The 27,521-nt window shown below is 36.9% G+C and overlaps 1 protein-coding gene across 2 annotated transcripts; it reads right to left on the reverse strand.

Annotated features, from left to right (window-relative positions):
- Positions 1–9,699: 9,699 nt before the first annotated feature.
- Positions 9,700–19,403, reverse strand: RB195_000704 (uncharacterized protein; the record flags this gene model as incomplete). Of its 2 annotated transcripts, XM_064197181.1 has the most annotated exons (7): positions 9,700–9,823; positions 11,004–11,111; positions 14,186–14,281; positions 14,694–14,790; positions 17,629–17,707; positions 18,736–18,816; positions 19,377–19,403. In XM_064197181.1, the coding sequence occupies 7 exons, from the start codon at positions 19,401–19,403 to the stop codon at positions 9,700–9,702; spliced, it is 612 nt and encodes a 203-aa protein (XP_064053062.1). The 2 variants fall into 2 exon arrangements, with proteins under 2 accessions (XP_064053062.1, XP_064053063.1); XM_064197182.1 differs by lacking the exon at positions 19,377–19,403 and having other exon boundaries at positions 18,736–18,789.
- Positions 19,404–27,521: the final 8,118 nt, after the last annotated feature.

The raw sequence follows: 27,521 nt of genomic DNA on the forward strand, positions 1-27,521 counted from the left end.
TTTATCGAGTGTATTTGTTATATTATAGTAGTGTATTTATTTATTAGTTGCAAAACATATTAAACACAACAAAACATATTATCTTTCTCCTTATTTTCCTCACAATGGACCTCATTTTTTTTCGGCGTGCAAAGCCGGTTACACATTGTAGATACCTAGAAAAAAAAACTAGTAGTATTCTTCGAATATATAGAAGTTATTGATAAAATAAAATGAAGACTAAGATTTCCCGAATTTCCACGATTTCCTTTGCATCTTACCATTGTACGAATGGTCCTTTTTTCAGCCGTTACCGTCATCTCATGGCTCAGACATTCACCTTGACATCCTGAAGACCCGTTGTTTATAAAACCGATGTTGTTTTAGCAAGCTGCAAGTGTTAGAGTTGAGTTTATGATCCAGGGTTGTCTAAGTGCGCTTTCACGTTTTTGACGGTGAAATTTCCCAGCAATTCCTGGAGTGTTTTTGTAATCTGAATTATTTTGATGTTTACGAATTATCAATATGGAAATAATAGTTGCGTTTTAATTTTCGTTACGTTTAATAACTATTTACCACACAATTTTTTCGTGAATAGATTTAGCTATCCAGTTATGAAGTCGTTAGAGACTTTAGAGGACGGGAATGCAGTGGTAGAGGGTCGCAACTACGTGGATGGTTCTATACCGCTCTCTAACGAGTCAAGCATTCCGTTCCTCCTCTAGTCGATTAACTGATAAAAGTCTCGAAATTCTTAGGTTTAGAGGTGGAGACACTGACGTGGGATTGAGGGATAAAACTATTGATTGAGGAATAAACTGAGGATAAGTTAGCCTGATCTGGTGAGTGTGGCGCAGTCGGTAAGAGGCTCCGCGGTGACTGCATGGTCGCTCGATGGTACAAAGTTGCTCTAGTGCCAACCAAACCTTTCACATCTCCTTCAGGTCGATAATTTGGTACCAGACTTATCTGGGACGATACAAACACTGGCGTGACACATCGGCTAGCCACCGCAAGTCACTGTATAGGCCAGTTACACGTCCGTAAATCTCAAACGATCATGAATTGAAGAGGACGTTTTGGTGCATCCCAAGCAGATTGATTAACGCCAGAAACTTCATCCTTTATAAGGATGAGATGATATGTAGAATTGCCTCGCAACTCTGTCGTTTCACGAATTAGCTTCATTGTTCGTGCAAACCACTGTATTCGTGCAACGAAACTAGCATCCTTTACATCTGCTGGAAATCCAATATCCATCCGTTTTGGCGAATCGCCTCTATGGCTTCAAATGCGAATGAATAGCTTTCAATCCGTTAATTATCCAGAGAAGTCATCATATAAGCAGCCTACGTGTTTATAAACTTCAAATGGTTTTGAATTGAAGTTGCGGAATGACGGACGCTTCAATGCCGAGCACCTTACTTTTTCTAATCGATCTACGATGGAAATCCACCTGAAAAAAGTGGACTTCGCCCCCAAAAAATGCTCTTTCCCTCGAACTATGAGAAGCGTCCTTGTGTGCAGGCGTCATGCAATTTTATTGGAAAGGAAACTTGAGGTCAGAAAAACTGACCAACGCAGTTGTCACATTAAAATGGTGATTGTGGATGCCAGTTTTCGGGAACTTTGCGCTTTCGCACCACGACCATTCCCTTAAATGTAGCGTATCATAAAATTGACGATGTTCGGATCTCTCCCCGAATAGATGGATATAGATGGGTGGATTACGAGTACGGGCGTGATTACGCTATTCTTCTCGGTAATGAAGAAAAGGACATGTTACACAGCCTTATGTTGCCCATTTTTCCCAACGATGCAACTCATTACGGATAGCAGCACGACGACAATCCGCAACCAATCTACGATTATGCGATTGGGGGAGCTTTCAATGCTTATTCGAGTTGTATCAGTTACATCCCAGAACTGCCCGTATTTTATCGTACAAGCCAAGTTGCATCGTTGGGGAGAAGAAGTCACGGCTGCTACGTACGAATTTTCCTGGATTACGAGGCGGAATTGAGCGTGACTTATGAGTTACAGCCCTACCCTTATCTATTCGTGGAGATATCTATCAACATCGTTAATTTCATGATACCCTGATGCACTCAAGGCTAACTGTTTGTTGTTTGTTTTCTTGTTTACTGTTTGTTTGTTTTTTCTTTATTAACCGTTTACTTTTTGTTTTCTACTATTTGGACATTCTTCGTTTGCACACGTCAAAATAAGCGCGAAGATTACTAGGGGAAATAACTAATACTAAATACGTCCTCTCTTGTTTATTATTATTATTTATATTATTATTATTCTCTGCAAATTGACGGGCTGGTGTTATCGCCTGACGCGATTACCCGCATCTTCACCGAGCCGTGTCGTCCTTGAAAACAGTTCCGCCTAACCCTTCCGATCCACAGCAGTAGCTCACACAAAATTCATCTATACGTCACTCCCAGACAACCTCAAAGAGTTTATCCTGGGAGAGTTGATGACTCGCATGAACTGCCTATCGACGTTGAGTAGCTCGAGCACCTCAGGTCGACAACGTCCAGTAGTTTAGCGTAACGAAACGGAGTGTTGTTCCCGAAGATTCCATACTCTCTATAGGGATTTGACCTGTTTGGGTTGGATTTTGGCGCTGTGCTGGATAACAGCACCTTTTTTGAAATTTGGGTAACTTCAACTATGTAACTGTGCACGTTATATAGCTGGTACGTGCCCGTATACAGTTTCTTAAACAGAATGTGAATTGAGCTTAAAACGAAAGCACGGTGAGTTCATCGACAGAAAAATTGTCGCAAAGAAACAGCTAATTTTCAGCCTTTTTAAAAGTGTTGGGCAGAAGAGAAGGCAAATGACATTTAGACAGTAATTTCTTTGAAATGCAACAACGTGCACTGGATATTATCCACATTCTTCATCGCTACTGTTAAATAATGAGAATAACAGTAGAAAATTGAGGTGAAAATAATATGGCAAGTATCCAGCTTTCTTCCTGAACTATTGATGAGTGTAGAAATGTAGGAGATTTGATCACCGGGAAAATCAAGCCCTTTCTCGTCCTAAAACCCGAAGATACTGTAATTGTTGTCTGACTTGTGAGCATCTTGCTGGCGACCTTAGTGCTTCAAGAATTAGTTTCGTTACGATGGCAACCCATCGTCTTCGTGCAACGAAACTAGCATCTTTCAACGGCGATGAGAAACTAATATCTATTCGTTCTTGTTGAATCGGCCAAGGTTTTTTTGAAACGTTTATGGATATCCTCCAATCTATTACTCATTTAGGAGAACATCTCTTGTTGCAAAAAAACTTTTCTGTGCCTAAATAAAGGTGTTAAATATTAAACCAAATATAAAAATAAACTAAATAAATGAATAAAATAAATAAATAAAATAAATAAATAAAATAGTATTAATAATAAATGAATTAATTAAGTAATTAATAACTTATAAACAAATTAATTAATTAATTAACCAATAGATACACCACTGAAATTGTGCGCTTGAAATCCACTTGGTACGGATGTAGCACAGCTGTGGTATGTATGTACATAGCTGTGAGGTCAAGGTACGATCGGTGGTTCGAAATCGCCCTAGGGCCAACAAAGTCATTCATCCCATACATCCAGGATAAAACGCTAACGTGATGCATCGGCTCGCTCCCGCAAATCATTATATAGGCTAGACACGTGTTCGTATACCTCAAACGATTCTGAATTGAAGTGGACGCTTTGGGGGCATTCCGAACGGATTAATTAACGCCCGAAACCTTATCCTTTATCCTTTATTTATGCGCTGAGAAATCGCACTTCCATAAAGGTTACTGCGTATTCATATTACTACGAAAATAAGAGATTCAATGAGAATTAAGCGTTTGCTGCTTCTAATTTTCAAGCTATTTCCTACATTTTCCCCGAAAAGAATTGTAATTGAACATTCGGAAATTCATTTTTCTCGAGATTATTTCTTGTTATCGCTGGTTCATTTTTCTTCAGGTCTAATGTGTAAGTTCGTTCTTTTTTATTTCCTTGCTTAATAGAATTATCAGAATTTGTTATCTTAAATGTTATGAATATGATATCCTGAGTCTGAGTTCATGGCTCGTTACTTACACTCGTTCTGCTCTATATTATTTAGTACGGTATGAAATATCTGTAATTAATATAATGCGGTAATGCTTAGTACATAAAAATTTTATAAAAGAAAATCATGGGACAGATTTCAAGAAATCTATGGAACATTTATTGTGCATTTATTGTGCATTTATATACATGATACTCTTTTGTCAACATCCATGAGTATATTCGGGTCAAAACGACATTAACCAAGGTGCAGTTGCGCAAGCAGCTGCGCTCCAAGCGGTGGCGTGGACCGTAGCGGTTAGGGTCAAGGGGGACCCTTGCTAGCACCATTCCTCGCTGCATTTCGCGACGGTCCCACTTTTTTCCCAATCGTTAGCTCCACCGTGACCTTTCGAGCGCAGCCGCCCACGCAACTGCACCGGGCTTCTTGTCGTTTTGATCCGACTATACAAATAGGCTGTTGCCACCCGTTCTGTCGCGCATCGGACGTAGTCAGCTGGAAGAGTTTTTTTTAGAGGATTCTTCACTTCAGTTTGAATTTCTGGGAATCGTGAAGAAAGCGATTCAAGCTAGATTTGCAGCTCAGCAGAGCTTGAAAATCAAGCTGGGCTCAGTAAACAAAAAAAAAGTAAACAGGTGCCAAGTGTCCTCGTTGAGACTGGAATGGTGCTGTCACAGTTTGTTTTCGTAGAAACTCTCTGCATTAGTGACGTATGGCTGATTGCATTGTGTAGCTGAGGATGCAAGGTGTGACGATCTCCACGCAGACGCTCTTCTCCTCTTTTCCTCAGCCGTTCAAACACGTCTAAGGTGTTCAATGCATTAGTCTGCTAATTTGCTTACTTATCCAGGAAAACGCCCTTCCTCTTTGTTCTTCCTCAATACGTCTATCCGTTGTTTTTATGGATGATCTATGTCATTCTTACGTTTATGGTTTCGACAAAGCAGCCATCATCAGCAGGAGCAGGTTTTTCAGTAGTGGTCACTTCAAATTTCACTAAATTTTTCGCTTTTTTTCTGCAATCGATGGTCAACATTCCACATTTTCTTTTTTTTTTTCTTCTGCTTTTTCGTGACGACACCTTCAAACCGATCCATTCTCCGCAAGCGAGCACCATTACAATATATTTACAAAAAAGAGAATTATGCTCAAACCTTCTTGTTCGCCTTAATCCTATTTTTTTTTAGATTTGCAACAATAAAATCATTATCTATTTGAAAATATAAATAAATAATTAACAAATAACGAAATATTTATCAGTTATAACATTTATCGGGGCGGGTGTGGCGCAGTTGGTAAGAGGTTCGTTGTAGCCACACGGTCAAGAGTTCGAAACCGCCCTAGCGCAAACCAAGCCTTTCATCCCTCCGGGGTCGATAAATTGGTACCAGGCTTGTCTGGGAGGATGAAAACACTGACTTGATCATCGGCTGGCCCCCGCAAGTCATTATATAGGCCAGTTACACGCGTTCCAAAATCTCAACGATTACGAATTCCAGTAAAACGCGTTGGCGCATCCCAGGTGGATTGACATCCTTTTTAATATTTATCCACACGGTACCGTTGTGTTAGCTGCTGCGCTCGAAGCGTCGCGGTGGATGGAGAAAGGGGTTAGAATCGAGGTGGAACCATGGCGAACTGCAGCGAAGAATGGGGCTAGCAAGGATCCTCCCTCGCTCCTAAACGGTACGTTTTCCCGCACTTCTTCCAGAACAGCCGCTTGCGCTACAGCACTGTGCTCCATCTTGTGTGGACTCTGCTATATGATTATGTATAGTGTAGGCGTTCTATTCTTTTCATGTATAGATGTGCGAATCTATTTGAACCATCCTCAAAAAATAAACAATGGAGAGCTCCATTTTATACGTTCCTTTACATTTTTGTTTATGTTTTTTATACAATTCATTCTTTATTTTAGATCTATATTTCCATTTCTAATTTTCTTTATTATGCAGTTTCTTTCTTCTCGTGGAAAATTCTTTTTTGGAAATTGAAAATTGAAAATTGGAGAAAAAAAGTTGGAGAAAATTGAAAAATTGGAGAAAAAATTGGAAAGTGAAAGTTGAAAATTTGGAAATTTCTACGTGGACTCTTTCCTCAAACTATTTACTCCCTTATTTCATAGTTTTTTCAAAGTACAGGATTCTTGAAAAGGCCGTCTAGGCCCTGGGTTCACTAAAGTGAACTATAGAAAACTCAGAGCCTTCCACACATCCGTGACAGTAAATTGGAATAAGAGTGAGGGAAGAGCTCCCGGAAAAAAAACATTAGAAATATTTTAAAATAATTGGTCGATTACTTAATTAAAAATATTAAAAATATTGAAAGGTTAAATAAATATGTGTACCACATATATAGGTAGAGTATATCACATTTTTGAGCCATTTCTGCTGTAACTGGGACCTCATTCTTACCGCCGTCGATCCATGTAACGCTATTTACATTATTTACTATTGTTATAATTATTATTATTACATTATTTATTATTATTATCATTTATTTATGTATTTTCTTTTTCTCTTTCTATTCAAATACGAATCCCTCTTTCTTATTAGAATATTCCTCTTTTTACCTCATCGAGCGCAATTCGGGTCCTAGAAGAAGATCAGCGAATATCGCGCAAAAGAAGCCACTTATGCTCTCGAAACCTTCTGGGCGCCACCCTTCCGCTTAATAGGGTCGCCGCAACGTTTTTAATGTTCCCCTCATTCTATCCGATCCTCTCAAGGATAGTTTCAATGATTTATCGAAGACGCTTTCATATGTCAATACGAAAAAAAGAAACCTCATGAAAAATGGCTGTAGTTTCAAGAGGGATGCTGACTAAAATGAAAAATTGTTGCAAACCCGTCACTGGTGTAGCGAAGTTTTCAGAAAAATGAAATCGCCAGAAATGCCAGAAACATATATAGGGATTCTTGAGCTTTGAAATTAGTACTGTTAAATTAAAGAAGTACAATAGGTTTCGCTCAAAATCTCTTCATTTCTTACATCCATAAGGAAAAACACTCATATGAACTCACAATCACTTTTTTCACGATGCAAACTAAACAAAGATCTCTATTCTGTTCAGCAATCGATACATATACATAAGCATAGATCGTCCATTTTTCAACTATTTAGTACATATCTTGACGTCCTGTATCGAATGACAATGGAACCAGTTGTACTGTAGCTACGGAAGCTGATGCCTCCAAGAATGAATTAAATTTACATGAATAAATTTAATTTTACTCAATTTTTTTCCGGCACATGCTGTGCTATGACTTCAGAATAAATTCACACGTATTGCTCTGCAGGTCGAATTATTCACTTATTTATTGTATTATTTTATTGTATCTAAGTAAGTAAGCAAGTATATAGGTAGAGTATATCGCATTATTTTATTATATCTATTTATTATACTCACTTTTTTATTTGTTATTTATTTTATTCAGTTAGTCGAATTATGAATATTATATTTATTGCCGTCAATCTATAATGTTATGCACAATTGATCGACTGCATGCGATCGAAGTGATATAACTAAAGGGAAAGAAATAATGCTAAGAGCTGCCCTTATCTAACTACCGAACTCTACAGTCGAGTAAAAAAAAGAAGCTCACTGCAATTCCGTGCGTAAGCGGCTGGAGCGTTGTACCGGTTAGGATCGAGGCGGGACCCTCACCAGCATCACTCATTGCTGCAATTCGCGATGGTCCCACATCGATGCCATTCGCTAGCTCAGCTCACCTCACCACATTGAGTGCAGTCGCCGAGGCAACTGTGCGGAGCTTCATTTCATTTTGACTCGACTATATTCAGATTTACAAACCCAGAAGTCATTCGATGATTCCGTTGAAGAAGAATATATTTGCTTTGTGGATATCTTTTATTTTTTGTGGTTCAGTAGCAGTGGTGACCTCCTACCATTGCTCCGAAGGCAGCAGATTTTGTGGTATGACTGAACGTTTAAAAAGGAGAAAAGTTAATTCACTTACTAACTACAAACCCTATCCGACTCACTCAGTCGCAGTGTCGTACTAAATTTATTTAAATAAAAAAAATTCTTTAAAAGTTCCTTTATCTTCACCAGATCAAGCAAACATGGTACGTGCTCACAATTACGGTAATTCGAATTCAACGTTGACGTCCAGTTTGTTATCCCACCATTCACCGACCGTGAATTTAGATTTACGAATCCGGAAGTCATAAGGTGATACCGGAAGAATACATTTTCTTTGCGCATATTCTGTAATCTCAACACTCATTAGTTCAATTATTTCCCCAAAACTATCCGAATCCTCGTCTCTTCGTTACTATCCCGTAAAAATATGCGTGAACTTGATCGTAAAATTGGAAAAGATCTTCTCGAGGAGAATCTTGACATTAGCGTAAGTTTTCTTCACGCATACTTCAAATAAAAGTTCGTTATCTCGTAAATCTATGAGTCCTACCGCGCCAGATAGAAATCGTCTCGCATTCGCAGCTGATTTGTTTTGCGAAGACGATCCTATCTCCGGTGGCTCCAGTCGTTTCGAAGTGTTGGTGTTCTCTTTTCTATGCATTTTCTGGGTTATTTCCACTAATGAAAATTAGGCGGCTTCAAGCGAGTATCTATCTCTTCCAGAAAATTACCGGAAGAAACTGTGAAAGGACATGAATAAAGGGCATCGGTTGGGTGAAAAAAACGCGGATGTGTTCATTTATTCGGCTTCTCATGCATCCGCAAATGGAATGCTGCTTAATTTGTGGTGCTTATAAATTTCCGGATGGCATGACTGGCTGCTGACTGGACGTAGTCAATGAGGTTAGTAGGAGTATCGCATGTTCGAGGTCTTCTGTGGTGGTCCTAATCTCGTTTGCAATGCTTTTCGTGACAATGCCGCAACAAATAGTCGCACATGTCCTTTTTCTTATCCTCGGAACACCATAGGATTTTTTATGGGTTACAGTAATTTTCTACTGAATCCCTTTTGCATTTATTCAGCACCTACAGCATCGCTACTAATTTGTTTCCCAAAATTTCCCTATCTGCGACGGATTAATCCGTCACAATACATCCAAATCCTCGGGAGTGGGCAAAATTAAACTTTAAAAATACCATTTTAATGAAAATGAGCAGCTGAATTCGACATACTTAAAGAAAAAAAGTTTTTTAAAAAAAGTATGGCCTGAAAACAAACAAAGCGTCCTCAGTTGTTCTTCGTCAATCACCTTCTCCGGAACTCACGCAATCCTGCCATTAGCATATCCTGTGATGGATATATCTCCTTGGAAAGAAGAGGTTTTCATAGGATTTGCGCTGATTTTTTTTTAAATTAATAGAATTCTAATGAATTCGTCATCAGCAAGTGATTTAGAGCATTTTAGTCCCACTCATTCCATATGTACGCCTGAAATTTCCATTATCTCCGAAAATTGACAGAAATAGCGGTGTTGTCATTACTATATCTTAGTTTTTTCGCATAATTTTTTTTCTTTTTGTGAAAATGTGTGGAATTTCCTATCTGCAACCAACGGAAACCCGGTGGCAGATCCGAATCAGTTTTGTCAGGGTTACGGAGACTTAATTTTAGCAAAAGAAAATAATTTTTTACGATGAAAGTACTATCATTAGGAATAAGGCAAACAAAAATTTTACCCTTGGAATATTTCATCAATAATCTCCGCTTTTAGCGATAATATTCACCAAAAACTGGTTGAATTCAAGTCTAAGTTGATCACCATCGTGTTGAAGGTTGCAAGCCGCACAAATCGCTGACGATAACTGAGAAGGCAGTCTGAAAATGAAAATATTGTGAGAATAAGAATTTATAATGGTTAAATTCACTGCAAATAAAGGCTTTTTTCTTTTTATAGTAGATTTTTCTCTGGAACTGTGCCTATGCTACCTGCTAGATCCACCAAAACTAGAAGAAAATTCTCGAGATTTCAAAAAAAAAAAAATTCCAAAAATTATTTGCATATGAAACCTTCGAACAGCCAATTAATGCTAAGCAATTCTTCCAAATTCCAGATTTTATTTCTAAGCATCAAAAATTGTCCGAAGTTTACAAATTCCTCCATTTATTTGAAAACCAATGGAATTTGAATGGGAATCATTTGAAAACCTTGTTCTGGTGGAAGATTTTTTTTCTAAGTCAGGGAAGAAAATCAGGTAGTCTTAAGGTTTGATGACTACTATGTATGTATAATTTTTTTTGCTATATTCAATTTATAAAAAAAACCTTTGAAGTCTTGAGTAATGCTATTAATTTCCAGCTATAATTCAGTTCAAATCACGAGAAATTGCCTGACACTAACAAATTCCTTTGTTCCCTGGAAACCAATTGAAAAATTCGTTCTGATGGTAACCTTTTTTGAAGTTAGAGAAGAAAGTCAAGTGGGCTTAGGGTTTGATAGCCTATACGTATTTTTTTGCCATATTAAACTTATAATAGAATTAAGACGAAATTCGAGGAGATCGTTGATAAATATATTTAATTCCACCCAGTTTTTGTCTTATTAGTTCTAGTTCTACAAAGTTCTTTCCCTAACAGTCCGTAGATTCAGAAATTTCCTCTTACAGCTAGTCGTCTAGAATTTTCGAACTCTTTAGGGTTAGTGGAACGCTTGTGTTTGCTTTGTTTGGTATATTAAATATCCTTTTATACTATGTATATATTGATTTCTTTAAAAAAAACGTGATAAAAAATATAAGAAGAGCTTTTTTTTCTAAAAAAAAAAGAATCCGCGTGCAGGTTTTTTCATTCCTCGAGAGTCCATCTGGATACTGCAAAAGATGGTAAAATATCTATTTTATGCTCACAAAATGGACATGTTCCATAATAGTAAAATTGATGTTTTGTTGTTTGTTTTGTTATCATTTTTTTTATTATTTCTATTTGATATATTGTTATTTTGATGTTTTGTTATTTGTTCTATTCGTGAGATTTTTGCACAGACTTCCGGTGAACTTACTGAAATTCCGAAATCGCTCCGTCATTTGTTCGTTTTTCTCCGATTTCGTTAAGTACGACGAGCACATTCTCAGGATTCATTTTCGATTTAGCAATGAATTCTCGACACCTGAAATGAGTGAAATGAGCGATGGTAGATTCGATATGACTTGAAATGCTGTCTGAAGTTTTTGTGCTGAGAATGTCAGCACTCGGGTTACGAATGCGTTTAAATGGTGTGGGTGTGTGAAGTGATCCTACATGTCGATCACGGTAGTACCGCTACATATTCAGAAGTAAGCAGCTTGGACAACTCTTTCCAATTAAAACTGTAACCTTAAAGGTTAGGGGATCTAATTAGTGCTTACTCAATTAGCGCTCTCCTTGTGTACTTCTCCTTAAGGAATGATCAATCATAGGGTGCTCAGACCACTTTTCTTTTTCTTTTCAGAGACAAGGACTATCCAAGTGAGTGAGAGAGAGGGTAAGAAGAGCTTCTCTAAGAGTAAGGAAAATCGAAAAAAAAACGAAAAGTTCCAGTGAAAATCGAAAATAAAATGAAAAATCAAAAGCAGGACGTAAGGATCCTATTTAGTTTTATTCATTGCAGTTTCTGGGATGAGCATAGCGTTTGGGTACGTTGATCCCATTTACTTTTCTATCACATAGGGATTTTTTCAGATTTTCAGAGTTGTAATTTGATCCTGTCAGGCCAGACTAGGTCGAGACGGGTTGAATTGGGTGGATGTGATTGCTCGGAGTGACCGACACGGATGCGGGTGGATGTCATTCCGGGTAACATGCGATATTGTTTGCTTGTGATTTCCCTCCCGCGCGCTCAAGAGGGTCTTCAATTGCAAATTCGCCATTGCATTATGCGGCGCAATAAGGTGTCATTTCGATCTGATATTGGCCTCGTCGGCTGAGCCCTCTCCTCCCGCCTCTCCTTAGATTCGACCGCCTCTGCTCCTCCGTGGAGGGTTCTAATCGGACGGACCACACTTGGTTCTCTATACCACTATTCATCTATACTGGTATCCAGAAGCTTGAATTAAAAAACTTATGACTCATAAATAAAACGATTTTTCTAATTTCTCCATTCATTTCCGGAAATTTGCCAGATCCTGGAAATTTATGGGTGCACAAAGCTAGATGTAATAGCTCTTAAATTCCTAGAATCCGCCAGTTAATCACGTTGTAATTTCCTGCTAATTTGTTCGATTTCCTCCAATAATTTTCTTATATAGTTATAACTTCTTGCAAACTCGTACAATTCCGTTCCCATCACGGCAAAATTTTACAACAAGGATTTTACAACACCACTACCAGAGCCAGATTTTTTCCACGGGACGTGGATGCGTCGAAACGCAAATCGTTTTTCGGTGAACGTTGTTGTTTTTGTAGATCGTCTCAGTCTTTGTCGGAAACTTCAAAATATTTTCCTTTTCGACTGCTTTGTTTTTATTTTCAAATTTTAAAATGTGTTGAACCATATGTGTATGGTGTTTCGGAATGTCGGCTGGATGTTGCCGATCGAGTAAATTCCTTCCGCCATATTCCTCCTCGTTCTCTGTGCTAGTCTTACTGTATATGTATTTCATACACCTTGATTGCATTTCAAATTATCAAACTATCAAATCTCCATTAATCGATAATTAATAGATGGATTAGATTAATATTTTGAAATTTACGATTTAGATTTTCAGCCCAGAACTATTGCGAATATTTGATTCTTTATAAGAATTTGCAGCAATTCAGCACTTTTTCTTTTTGAAATGGTGCATCCTAAAAAGGATGAGTAATACTGTAATAGTAATAGTAGACGAACAGAAATAAATATTAAATCATAGCTTATGGAAAATGATGTCGTCGCGTAGGCGATGCACCTCCTCTACGGCCGTACGTAAATCATCTGGACGTGGTTATTACCACATTCCGTTCGGTCTCAGTTGCGCAAGTCGCCGTTACTACACCACTGAGCGCGCACCGTACTCGATCATAGATAAAAACCACCAGATAGATTTTTTTCCATCATAATTATAATATAAAAACAACTATAAATTTAAATTGTAAATGTTATTAATTATTATATTGTAATAGAATTCATAAACGTTTTCATAGTTCTTTTCATAGTTGGAAGAAACGAAATTTTTATCAGTTTCCATTAGTTCCTATCAGTTTCCAGTTCTAATGAAATTCTCATTGCCTTCTTGTTCGATTATATGAGATTGAAAAATATTATTTCGAAGGAAACTACTTTATGGATCACAACTCATTTCTGAAAACGTTTTTTTTTTTCTTTTTTTCCTTCCAAAAATTCCACCTTTGTGCTCTGGATCAATTTTAACATTTTTTTCCCGGGTTTTCTTGGTATGAATGTTTGCTTAAAAATCGCAATTTGAACATTAGCTATGTCAGGTTTAAAAAACCGCCGTAGATGACGCTGTTGTTGTGGAAAATAAGCTTAGCTTAGATAAAAATGTAAAAAAAATAAATAAAAACAAAAGATGAAATAATGGTAAATAAAATACAAATAATGAAATAAAAAACTAGAGAGCAGTGCTTTGCTAAGCGGACCGAATCTCTGCAAATCCTCGCCTCAGTTCACTGTGTCCTTGGCCAAACTCTTAAGTACTTAATACTTGACCCCTAATTATTTTCATTATGCAGGAACTCGTCCCGGATCGGCTATCTTAAATACTAAATTGTGGCGTAAGTCACACTAAGTCGGAGCATTGATCATCTCTAAGGAAAATCCTTAAAAACATAGACTTACATTTATGTGGAATTGGAGCTAAATGCAGATATTGGATGATAATTCTGAGCACCAAATTGAAGCATCAGAAGAAATATGAGACCATTAATGAATTCTGATTTAGATTTAAATTAAATCATTTAATCGTTTAATTAATTAAATTCATTAAATGAGATTTATCAACTAAAAATGCGGTGAATCTGGATTTCTTGAACTTATTGCTGATTTCTGCGGTGCTAATCTGTAAAATTTCTAATATTCGAGAAATTCTTCGGAAATTTATATGTCATTTTCATTTTATATACTTTATGATGAATCTTTGCAGTAATTAGACCCCTGTTGTCGGCAATCAAATCTCTAGAAACTACAAAATTAAGAAATCCTATTAAATAATAGATTTTGGGTAATTTATAGAGGATGGGCGAGTTCTTGTAAAAATTTAAACTAACCACAAATTTAAATCCTCTCCTTTATTCTCATCTGGATTCGCCACTAAAATCACACCCTCGATTCCATCGCGTATCGCCGGCCAACAGTCACGATATCTGGAGAAAAAGAATCTTTAGGAAAATATATGTAGAACGTAAAGAAATTAAGGTCAGCCTATGTCAGCCACCATCGTGATGGGACCGCGATTGACACAATCGTACTTGTACATACGCGCTCTTTTTTTATATTCTTGGTTTCTTGGTGGTCTTGAATGGAATTATTTACGCTCCATTTCTTCCACTTTTTTTCCTAATGTTCTTCAATTTCCAACGTAGAGACCGTTTAAGGGGGGTGAATGCTACGAAATGAGCGTAGTTCTTAGAGTAAATATTTTTAATAATAAGGCCAGAAAGGGGTTTAATGAAGACGCAAAAAAAGATTAATATAGTGGAGATGCGGTGGTGTTGACAACGAATGAATTACGAGGTCACTAGTGACAGCGAATAGTCTGCTGATATTAGTAATTACCTCAGATCTCCGCTGCAATCCCACAATTCCACATCAACCTCGACTCGTTGTTGATTAATTTCAAGCTCATGACTTTCGAATTCCACTATTCGTACGCCTAAAATTTCGGGTTAATAGGTTTCGTTCGGGTTCATTTCAAATCCCCCCCCCTTGCTATATGCGTCCTCAGAAATGAGTTAAGTAACGTGGTGGAGTGTTCGTCGTTCCTCTGGCTCATGGTTACCCCACTAACAAAGGATGTCTTCGACAGCCGACAGCGGCAGCGGCAGTAGCATTGGTGCCATCCTGTCCGCAATTCTTCCCCTCATTACTCGCATTAGTGACGCTGGGGTGTGGTTTCCGGTGAGGGCAGTCTCATTAATACCAACCAGCCAATCCAGAGGGCTAAGGATGATTGGCTTCGTTGCTCAGTCAAGCACAAACAATCACCTCTCAAGACGTATGATACATACACAGCGTCGTCACAGTTGTGAACTACTGTTCCTCTTTCTTTTCCTGCTATTTCCCTCAATGAACGATTTTTTTTTTTCGTTGGAAATGCAACTTGACACCTTAACAGTCCAATCAACCACTATTTTCGAACCTCTGCAAAGGTAAAAAATGTTTGCTGTCGGGGCGGGACCTTCCCTTGTTCCTGTTTTCTCTGTTTGCTTATTTATTTATTTATTTACAGACTTACTCACTACGATTAAACCCCCGCCAAGCTAAGAAATGATAGTTAGGGATTCGTACTAGATTTTAAAATCCCGTTAAATTCTTTAAAATAAAATTTCTATGGTATTTGTATGGTCCATAAAGAATAACTAGGACTGTAGTACCGTAACCGTATAATCAGTAAACAAACTTTCATGATAAACATCATGAACGACAAAAACCAACTAAGAAAGTACAGAACTCTAACGTACAACGCTCTTCTCGCGCTACTGTCCGATGGTAGCAACAGGCGAAGGTCCCGCCCCGATCGCAACCGCTTGTTCCACCAGGCGCCACTTCGAGCGGAGTCGCTTACGCAACTGCATCCGGGGCTCCAGGTCGTTTTAATCTGACGCTTTTCTTTTTCACTTTTAATCGGTGAACAGGTGACATGCACGGGATTGGAATGGGGTGGAACGGTACTTGGGGGAGGGCAGACTCAAGCGAACTTCTTATTTGTAAAAATTCTACCGTCTATTTTTTTCCGAGTAACTATTACCTTACATGTTATAGATCCTCCAAGACTAATGCTTAGGCTTAAAAACCACGACTAATTTAGTTTTTTTTAAATTCCAAAATCAGAGCAAAAGAAACGGAACAAAAGAGGGCGGCTGAGTGCCTCCTTTCCCACCGCAACTACATTTTATCCTCGTAACGCTATTTCGAAACATATATCCATGCCGTAGGGCCTTATTTTCCAATATGAGCAATAGCAGTTTAATCATCAATTGTTTTTGTTGTTGTTGTTGGTATTGTCGCTGTTATTGTTGCTATTTTCGTTGTTTACGACAAACAATATTAATCCAAAGTGAATTTAGCTCCATTATGCAGTGCATCGAATCACGTAACACAGAATGATGCATAGCAAAAAATTCGTTACAAGCGTATTAGTGGACGTATGCCTTTTATTTACATGTGAAAACTTATTATTAATATTAATATTATTTCTGCTATTTTTTTATATTCGTACATATTTGGAGATCATAGAAAAATGTGTGGGCGTTGTGTGCAGCTTTCTTGATTTTTTTTCGCACCCCACTGCTTTGTTGTGGTAGGAGTCGAATGTGTCTTTGGAAATTTAATTTTTCATCCAGATTATTTATTGTTTCTTTGGCGTATAGAGTAAAAAGTTCCGTTCTTAAAACTAATAAAAGGATAAAGGATAAAGTCACTGGCGTAGCAATCCATTTCCCGATGCTCCAACGCGTTTTACTGGAATTCGTTAATTGTTGAGGTTTTGGATGATGATCAAGTCAGTGTTTTTGTCCTCTCAGACAAGTCTGGTACTAATTTATGGAACGCGGAGGGATGAAAGGCTTGGTTTGCGCTAGGACGGTTTCGAACCCTCGACCGTGTGGCTGCAACGGACCTCTAACCGACTGCGCCACACCCTCTCCCTCTTAAAACTAATAGATTTTGAAAATAATAATAATAATCTTAATAATAATTGTGATAATAGAAGTACTAGACTCTTACAAAAAATTGTTTTTATTATCCCGTTCTCAGTTACTACACATTATCGCTATGGTGACTACTATTAATGTCGAATGCGGAGGTGGAGGTGGTCGTTCCAAGGGAACTAAGTGGTTCAATACGTGTTTTCTACGGCTAATCTTCGTTCTTAAACCTGCTCCACCACTTTTCCAGGACCGCATCTACCAGCACTTAAACACCTGTAGACGTAATTTTTTTTAATGGTATCTCAACGGCTAGATTCTGTCAAACTCAGGAAGAAAAGTCTGCATAGGAAGAATAGGAAAGGAATCCCGGATTTCCCTTCAGAACCACTTTTCTTTAAGGAAGAGTTCTTTTTCTTTAAGGAAGAGTTGTTTCACTACGTTCAATCTTAAATGTTTGTTTTCTACTAAATATACCCCTATGATCGAGTAGTTGAAGTACTGTCATTTCTTATTATGTGGTAGTTATATGAAGAGGTTCTTTTTTTCTACAGTAATACGCATACGCGCTCTATGAGTATTACTGTAGAAATTGCTAAAAAGCCGGGAGCCTTTGGGAATTCGTACTTCTTCTTCTTCTTCGAAGATTTGTGTACTGCTAGGATTTTCGAAGAGAACGGAGGATTATTTCACACAAATCAATTAGTTACGTATTGACCGAAGCCGGATATAAATAAATTAGTAATATTCCCGGGCAAGGGGGCCCACATGCACCGAAGAAAGCAATCGGACGGAGAGCCGGGTGGAACGACGTTGACGTTAAGTAAACGAACGAACTCGATAACCTTTCGTCGGTCGGTATTCTCCAAGGGATTCCAAATCCACCTGCTCGCCCAAATAGTTCGAAATTGCCGTCTTCCCGGCCTAAAAATCGTGTTTCCACTCAATTACATCGGCAACTCTCTCTCTTCCATTACTTTCATGGAACTACTTTACTGTGGGTGTAGGCGAGAATGGACAAGATTCCCTCTACACACTACTGATTCTTCCCGAAATCCTCGTCGAGTTTTTTTTTCTCTTCAGAGGATCGTGAAACGCATTTGAATTGTTTGTTTTTTGCAGTTATCTACATTTTTTTTGAATTGTTCCCGAATATTCACTACACTATAAAAAAAACTGCAAAAACTACTACTACTATTACAAAAACACTTAAGAAGAAAAAAAAGCTGCTTCGTTACCGATTTACTAAATCATAGCCCTTTTTTTCTGGAATTTTTGCAAATGTAACTAGAAATGAGAATTTTTGAACTACACAATAACACAATTTGAACACTTCGCAGCTATTTGCATTACCCTAAATTCAATTCAATAAAATTTCAAATTTAAATCTTACTCTTATTTTAAAAAGAGCATAATTTTTCCGGCACTTCAAAAATTCTCATTTCTAATTACATTTCCAAAAATTCCAGAAAAAAAGGGTTATGATTTAGTAAATCGGTAACGAAGCAGCATATTTTTCGTTTTTTTTTAAATTTACTTGTATTATATTTTTTTATCACATATTATTTACACGTTTTATTCATTTGTTTACATAGTTACGTATATTTGTATTTTTATACACCGTTTTCTGTAAGTTATGCATCAAAAAAGTGTTTTTGACATGGAGAAACCTAACTTTTGACCAGATGTGTTTCATGTAAAGATGTGTCATGCAAAGAGAAAAAAAATTCCCTTTCCCCCCTCCCCCTCCCATGTCCTAGAATTTATTACTATAATTCATTTTCAGCAGCAATCCATCTAGAAGTAACGCTGCGCACGGAATTGAGCAGCAAAAACGACTAATTCGATCAACGCTACGCCTTCTGCATGAGTGGTGCAATGGGATATCGAGGAGCTGCATCGGACCCACTCCTTTTTTCCTTCTCGGACAAAATTCCACGAGCACCGCTTACCTTGCATGGTCCCAGCACGAGAATTTTCTTCGGCGGTCCTTTGCCGTCCTTCATTTCCGCTACGCCTAATGATGATTTGATCTGTAAAATAGTTTCTGGTCATAGGAAAAATTAGTTGAAATGAGAATTTTCGAGAAGAAAAGTGACATGAAGCGAGCAGCATGTGGTTGCACGTATTAGGAATCTATGGTGTCCATGGAAACGAATGTACGTAGAGATTCGATACGAGAACGTTTTTCACACCTTAACAGAGAGCATTCATGAACATTAGCGCTTTGCTTGGACACGCGGCGGTTCTTTGTTGAATGCTAGTAATTCGATGATACTCACAAGTACAGGATTCTTTGTCTTTTTCTTCTTTTTTTCTCTGCCTCTCTCACTTTTTTTTGTCACCGTTTTAAATCGTACCAAGTGCTTTCATCCGCATATCGCTTCATTTCACACGATCTCCTGTTTTCGTCGACGCCCGTCGCCGTTGCACCTTGAATTCCACGAATTCACCCGCATATGTATATATATTTCCACTTCGATAGACTTTTCCAGGAGAATCTCCTCAATCCCTTTACGGGAACTCTCTTTGGCTCGTTCCCTCGTTTTCAGCCCTCGTTGCAAATACAACGATGAAAGCACCGTGCTCTCACCTGCCCGGCGACAAGCGCGCCGGACATTAATCCCTCCGTTTTGGCGTTTTTATGACCTCGTCGAGCTAACGTTACGAATCTTGAGCTGACGCAATCACACTGAAGACATCTCCTGTGTCCTCGCCACGAGAGTGTTCGGTTGTTTTTTTTTTCATCTCACACCGTCATTCACGTAAAGTTCCATGGTTCTCATAGGCTCGACATGAATAAAACATAAATAACTACAAATGCAGTAAAAATTATGTTTAATAAGCATAAATAACATATATAATAACAATAAACAGTAAAAATAACATAAATAATAGTAAGTATAAACATAGATACGTTAGCCGGCGCCAGCGCTCCGACCCCGCTCTCTTTGGACGGTGGCCGATGGGATCTCCTCAGCTTTTGGACGGTTGGAGAATAGATCCTTATCATTTGAGCTGCACCCCCATGACCCAAACCCCTTTCACCTGAGGAGGATCTATTTCTTTCTAAGTATAAATAGTATAAATAATTATGAGTACCAATAAAACAACACGTAAAATAATAGGACAAAATTACGAAATAAATTATATTTAAAGAATGCCAACAAATATAATATATACAGTATATAAAAAATATGATGACGTTCTTGAAAAGAATTACAACGGGCTACTACATCATTCATTATTACGTCATTACAGTAATTTTTTTTGCAACTCAGACATCCTAAAAAACCGCCTGCTCCTCATTTCGACGATGATCTCTCAGAAAGCTCTGAGCTGTATGTATGTAGAAAACAAGCCGTGAAATGTAATGAAATTCCGAAATTTTTGCAAATTTATGATTTTTTCTCGCTTTGTAACAGCTCGCTTCAACCACGTCCAGTTTAAGAAAGCGTATATTCAGAATCGATAGCAATCTACAGTTCTATCTACGGTTCTACAACATGAGTTAGTTTTTATCTTAAAAAAATTCGTAGATTTTTTTTTGTTCGCCTTTGAATTCAGTTCTTTAGTGCTTAATTTTAGAACTTTTCTTGCTCTTAATTTCTAGGGAAAATATGCGATTCTAGGATAGTCTACCAAACTTTTCAGGATGCTTAACGCCAAAACAACATATTTTTGATTTCTGACAATCATAGTTCTTGAAGAACCTTCGATCTGATGCATGCTGCTGCAATATTTCGTTTTTTTCCATCTTCGAAAACAACAAAAAAACACCTAAACGCTGCTGCTGAGGCTTGATGGTCCTCCACGAAAATTGGTTTTCGTGGGAATTTTCGTCGAAGTCCTCCTGCACTTTCTGGTTTATGTGATTTTATTCCAGCTAAAATAGTTAGTAGTTAAGCATAAGAATTATAATTCACATCACACAAAATTTTTCCATCTTACTATAAAAGTACAATATAAAAATATTCATATAAAAATATATAGTATATATTATTAATATAATAGTAAATATAAAATAGTATGGTATATAATAGTAAATACAAAAAATATAGGTATGAGCATAAAAATAACAACTCAATAAAAACAATAAAACAAAAAATAAATATTAAAAATGTAGAAATAAATTCGGAATATAATAGTCAAATTTCGTTGTGTAAACAGCAAAAGTGTTGAAAGAGTTAAACGTCCATGAGGTACTTCAGCACTGGTTTCTGCTATTTTTGATTTAAATGCAGAGAATATTTAATTATATTATTATATTATTTGATTATATTATTATACTTAATGTTTATAGTGAAGAAAAGAGAATTCTTTTAATGAGCGGCGAGTTCTTTTACTGAACCTCAATTAATTTTAACGCGAATGAATGAGTTTACAAAATCAATTGTGCGACAAGATTTATCTAAGTAATTTTGAAAATATGTACTATATTTATAAATACTACTTTTCTGTAGACGCGGAATTACCTGGCCATTCCCAACGATTTATGTATCGTTCTTATTTGAAAAAAAAATCTTATAATTATCTTGTATCTTTTCTTATTTGAGAGAAAATTATTCGCTGTTGTACAAACCATAAAAGCAATCCTATGACAAATGTCATTTATAAATAAATAAGTATGTCATTTATAAAAAAATAAGTAAACATAAAGTGAATTATAAGTTTATAAAGTTTATGAAGTAAATATAAAATAAGTTGTAAGATTATAAGGTTATAAGTTTGCATGCCAAGTTTATAAATTAAGTAAATATTTGTAAAATAAAAAATAATATAAATGTAACAAATAAAAAATAAAATACCGTACTTATGAGTACTGACAATTGGAAATCCTGAATTAAATTATCATTCCCAATGATTTCGCTCAGTTTCTGCTGTAATACTATCCTTCTAATCCTCTCACTCCTCGTCGAGTCGAGTTTAGCCACATTCCATTGTTTTTTTTTCTTCTCGAAGAAAAATGAGTAGAGCTCGACAATGAAATGTTGCTAAGCACTTCAACGCTTTTTCCCGCCTCAACTGCACTTTCCGATAATTTTTCTTTAATTTTTATTTGATGTTTAAAAATAGATTCAAAGACTGTGGCAATGTATAAGAAAAGCGTTGAAGCGGCTATTACATCTACCATCGACAATGCTTGGGATCTTACTAATTTCGTTCCTGGCGTGTCCAGCGAGATGATGAAGGAGGAGATGAAAAACTCCTTCGACAAATTGAATCCGTGTGTTTATTGCTGCTAGCAGCGGTGGAAGCAGCATCTATTTCCTGCCTCCATTCTCTCTCTTTTTTTCTCTTCAGGAACACATCTTAGAACAAGTTTCAGGTGGATGGCTATTGTTCAATGCAATTACGTAAAAACTCATATCGTTGATGAATGGATTTGTGAGAAGATTAAGGAATTTATCGGGATGATATCCTGCGAGTGTGACAGAAATTCACGTACAATAGAGCTCCTTAGGCTTATGTATGTACCTTAAACTGCGCTTAAGATGGGTCAATCCACAAAAACATCGCTAGACTTCTTGAAAAAAATTGTCCAGATAAAATTTTAAAAGCACCTTTTGATAGCTCTTCTCATGCTGATTTGAAAAATTTCACTCAAAATTACATTTTAAAGTGAACTGACCTCTTAAACGAAGAGAAATTTGACCAGCGGATATCTGCTTTCACACCTTCTTATCCTTGCCAGCGGCAAACCTACAGATACATTGTAAAGTATTCGTTTAGGGTGCAAAAATCCCTGAAATTAAGGGGAAAAAAGAATAGTAAAGAGGGGATTATCCCAGGAGTAAAGCAAAATCTTCCCTAAAGAGAGATAAATCGTGGTCACCTAGAAAACAGAAAATTTATCGAGTTTTTGAAGAGATAAACATTTTGCAAATTTTTATACACATTTAACTTTGTATTATTTGATATTATTATATAATCTGCAAAGTGTTTTGCTATATCCACTAGTCTTTGGCCTACGTTGCTCTGTCCATTTATCTTTTAATGAGGTTTTCGTCGATGAAATTGCATCAGAGCGTATAATTCCGCTCACGTGCCCCTTGTGTCGTACTCTTCACCATACATTATTCCATATTTTAATGAATCGTCGATTTTATTCCCATGGGGAGGAGCTTTTCTATCGAAACGACGATTATAAAAGTCTTCTTTTCCGGAGGTTGAGCCGGATATGAGGTTGTTATAGTCGTATTATATTATAAAAAAGTTTATTAAACTCCTATGTGGTCCTATAAGGAAAATTTATGCTAAAAGAGTAAGAAAAATCATAGCTATGTCTGTACACATATATAGCTTACAAATGACTGGTTGTCATGGATTATATGGTGGTTCACCATGGATTTTGTGTTGGCTGTTAGCGTTTGACCTGAGATTAGGTGTGTGTGCTTGTTAGCTGCCCGTCCGGGGAATACGACCGTCATCACAGCTGCTTTTGGGATTGATTGGGTGTGTTTGTTTTAAACACAGCTGCAACCTGGCTTAACCTCCTGTATTAGACGAGGTCATCGTGAACTTCCTCTCACCACTAATGAGGTGTGTCTGCTTGAAATCGAGTTGATTTTAAGGATTTTATGGGGGAGGGGACGTTCTTTTTTGCGCTCAAATATCAACTGAAAATTGGATTTTTTATGGCTCTTAACCTTTAGATGAACATAATTAATTGTTTTATTTATATATTCTCTTTATATGTTACTTGTTATGGTGTTCTTATGTTATTGTTATCTTGTTTACATGATTATTCGCAAATAATATATGTTTATAATGTAAAAAGTACATATTGGCATTATCACACAATTACTCGCAAATGTACAAAAACCGAAAAACAGTCCTTTCACAAGATTTATTTATATTATTTTAAAATATTTTAAACATGTATTGCCATTATTACATAATTGTTTTCAAGTGTATAAGCTAAAAAGCAATCCTATAAAAGGATTTATTTAAGTATTTTCGAAAATATATACTATTATACTAAACTGTACTATACTTATAAATACTACCTTTTTGTAAATTCTGAATTTACTGACCATTTCCAGCGATTTGTGTATCGTTCTTATTTTTATAAAAAATTATTCGCTTTTCTACAAACCGAAAAATCAATCGTGCGACAAGTTTTATCTAAGTGATTTTGAAAATATGTACTATATTCATACATGCTACTTTTTTGTAAGCGCGCAAATTAACCGACCATTCTCAGCGATTTATGTATCTTTTCTTATTTAAGAAAAAATCTTAAAATTATCTTGCATTTTTTTTTATTTGAGAGAAATGTATCCGCTTTTGTACAAACCTTAAGAGCAGTCCTATGACAAAGCCTATGTCATTTATAGATAAATAAGTAAATATAAAGTAAGTTAAAAGTTTATAAAGTAAATATAAAGTAAGTTATAAGTTTGTGTTTAAGTTATAAGTTTATAAATTAAGTAAATATTTGTGAGACAAAAAAATAAAATAATATAAGTATAATGAATACAATAAATATAATAAATAAAAATAAAATACTGTGCTTATAAGTATTAATTTTTTGTAAACGCTTAGTTAACTGACCATGGATCGCATGGATTTGGCTTAATTTCTGCTGTAATACTATCCTTCTAATCGTCTCACTCCTATCCTCGTCAACTAAATCCCATTGTCTGCTCAGCAATTAGTTGTTGTGGTTGGAGCGGCTAGCTGCTCCTCAATTTATTCGCTGACCAACTGAGCGATTGAGTCGCGAAGAGCTGTTTATTGTTGGCACCTTCACACGGCGGCCAGCCAGCCACCACGGCTGCCGTAGCCCCCGTCCGGTCGGCCGGCCGGACGCCCGCCTCGTGTACTCCCTTAGTGCCCGCCCATTCCTATCCATTAGGGTAATCCAGCCCGGTTTCCCATACCAATACCACCATCTCACTACGATCCCCCCACACCCGCCCTCGCCCTCGCTACTCTTCTCATTTGCATATCGACATCGGACGCGCTAATTTCATAGCGTATAACTAGTGAGGGTATTGCCGAGAAAATCGGTTATTCATCGAGAATAATTCTTGTTGACAAGCTGTCCCCTTTCTTGTTGATGACTTGGATGATCGTTGGTGGAAATGAGCAGAAATGAGCGGTTACGATGGAGGTTTCCGGTCCAAATCACTCAATTTTTCACTTTTTTCACTTTTTTGCTTACGATTTTGTTCTTTCTGCGTCCTAATTGTTGTTTCAAGCGTTCCATGGAGTGTACGTTGTTCGTATATTGTCCAGAAGTTAACCTCTTTCTATTGTTTTCAGTTGATCCTTATTTCAGAAGTATTGGAGCCTAATATATTTTCTTTTTTAATCGTTTTGTCCTCCTCTTCATTTCTATCATATAATACTTTATCATTTTTCCTTTTTACTTTACCTTCAGCCTATTTCATTCCCTCTGTTCTTTTTTTTTTTATCAATTTTTAATCTCCTAATTTACCTGCATATTCTAAAATTGAATGTCGTTAAAATCGCCTTGAACGAAGAGTTTTTCCGCTCTCATTTGATTTTTACTGCTTTTTTCTTCAAAAATGTTTCTCCTGTAAATGTTTTTCTTTCACACTTCTTTTTTTCTCGTTTAATACGTGGAAAACATCAACGACTGCAATAGTATTCGAAACTATTGCAGTCGTGATTGATTCGGGAAAATTTGTGAATCCATAGCGGATTGTAGTCGAAAGGATTCGACGTACTTTTGCTCGTTGTTTGTAATTTATTTCCACTTTGTTGTACTTTCGGATAAATCGGGGGTGTTTAAGCGGCGCAAATACGCTTGTCGCCTTTGTAATTCCAAATAATCTTCATTCATGGTTAAAAATCCGTTCCGATGTATTAAACACTCATGGAAACCTCCTCTTGGAAATCTGAAAACTCAACCGAACATAAGGTTGTCCTTTTGATTGCGTGTCTATAGATATCTCACTTGAAAGCATATGAAAATATGGCTTCGTACGAGTTTCTTTCGGTTATGAAAATAATTTTGAAATTTAATACAAATATTAATTGAATTATTCGCTACTAAATATAAACATTAATTAAATAAACTAATAATCGTAGCTATTTGTTGTCGAGAAATTTTTTAGAGCTCGAAGATTTTTCTTTTCTGCATTTCTGTTCCAATGAATGAAAAATAAGGATTTCCAGGTATTCCTAGTAATATATGACAAGATAAAGACCAATTTATATGTGGTAAATTTGGAAACTTTGGAAGATTTCAACGAAATCGTACCAAATTTCCATTGGGGACCATAAGCGACATTTTTGCCTACAAACGTCAGTCCTGTGAAAAGATTTTCGCAGGATCCAGCAGATATCTGAGACATCTAGGAAGCATTCAACTCTTGAACGTTCAGCTCGATCATTCGATTCGATTACTCGATCTCTTACTTTTGCAAATGTGAAATACAAGGTTAAGAACACTATAATTCTGAATATAGAATGAATTTTAAAAAATTACGGCATTGACTGTGATCAAACAGTCCTATTTGATCTGAGAAGACTGTGGCCAAGGTCAGAGAAGGATAAAAATTCCTCTTTTTGACGCTAAGAACAATTTGGATGAATAACTACACAGAAACCTTTTCCCAGGGACGTGAAAGCTTGGGAGATTAAATAATCCTGAAGAAAATAAATTCTGAAGTCTGTTTTCAAAATTAGGTGAAGTCGTCGAGAAATTTAATCATTTATTCAAATTCTCCTCATTTAAACTGCTACTCATTATAAATATTGATCCTCTCCAAACTCTTCGCATTACTGGATTAATCTTAAAATGTTCTTAAAATGATATCAGATCAACGGCAAATCAATGGATCTTTTTTCCATCTTCCCTGAGGATTCCGTCACGCATACATCTTAATATCCGAGGCAGGCAATTGCAGTTAAGCGAAGTGCTATCGCGACACTTTTTTCATCGTGAAAGTGCTAGCGCTAATCCTAAACATTTCATCCAATTCACGACAAGACATTCCATGGAGTTTTTTTTCCAGGAAAAAAAACCTATTAGTTCCCTAGGACGACAACAATCCACATGAATCTTCGGGATTCTCGGGATTTCGTTGAACAGAGCCATTCTATGAATGGAGGTGTTAAGGGTGGTTCCGAATATCTCGATTTTGTCGTGGGAAAAGCAGTAGCACTGTATGATTATGACCTTTTAATCTAACGATTATTGATTGATTTTTTATTGATTTTTAGTCCAATGATTCTTACCGTTTACGTCTTAGTCTAAATGGTTCCTTAACGGAAATGCAAGTGGTATCGTACTGCCAGAAGTCAGTATTACTGTATAATTCCCATAATAAGTACATAAATAATCAAATAGAAAAGTAAACAAATAGATAGATAAATAGATAAATAAATAAATAAATAAATAAATAATAAACGTAAGTTTAAGACGTTTAGGACCGCCCGCATTCCTGCATCGTCCTCCGAATCGCACATTCATTGAAATGCGAATGGTAGAATCATTGAGTCGTCTATTTTTTTTTCTTCCCCGCACTCCTTTCTTCCCTCACCCCTCTGAACGAAATCATGCTGCTGACACAAACAAGAACAAACCTCTACCGTACCTCTCTACCGTATCGTTAATGCTCGCTCCGTCGCTCTCTCTATGTGTGTCGTTCGCTTGTTCGCTCCATCGTTTCTGCTTCCATCCGGAAATGAAAGCACGTTGTTCGGTTGTTGGGGGGTGGCGGCCAGGGAAAATGTTCGGTCATTCATTGCAGATGTTGCG

This window comes from Necator americanus, chromosome IV, assembly GCF_031761385.1.
Source record: "Necator americanus strain Aroian chromosome IV, whole genome shotgun sequence".
Lineage (NCBI taxonomy): Eukaryota > Metazoa > Nematoda > Chromadorea > Rhabditida > Ancylostomatidae > Necator > Necator americanus.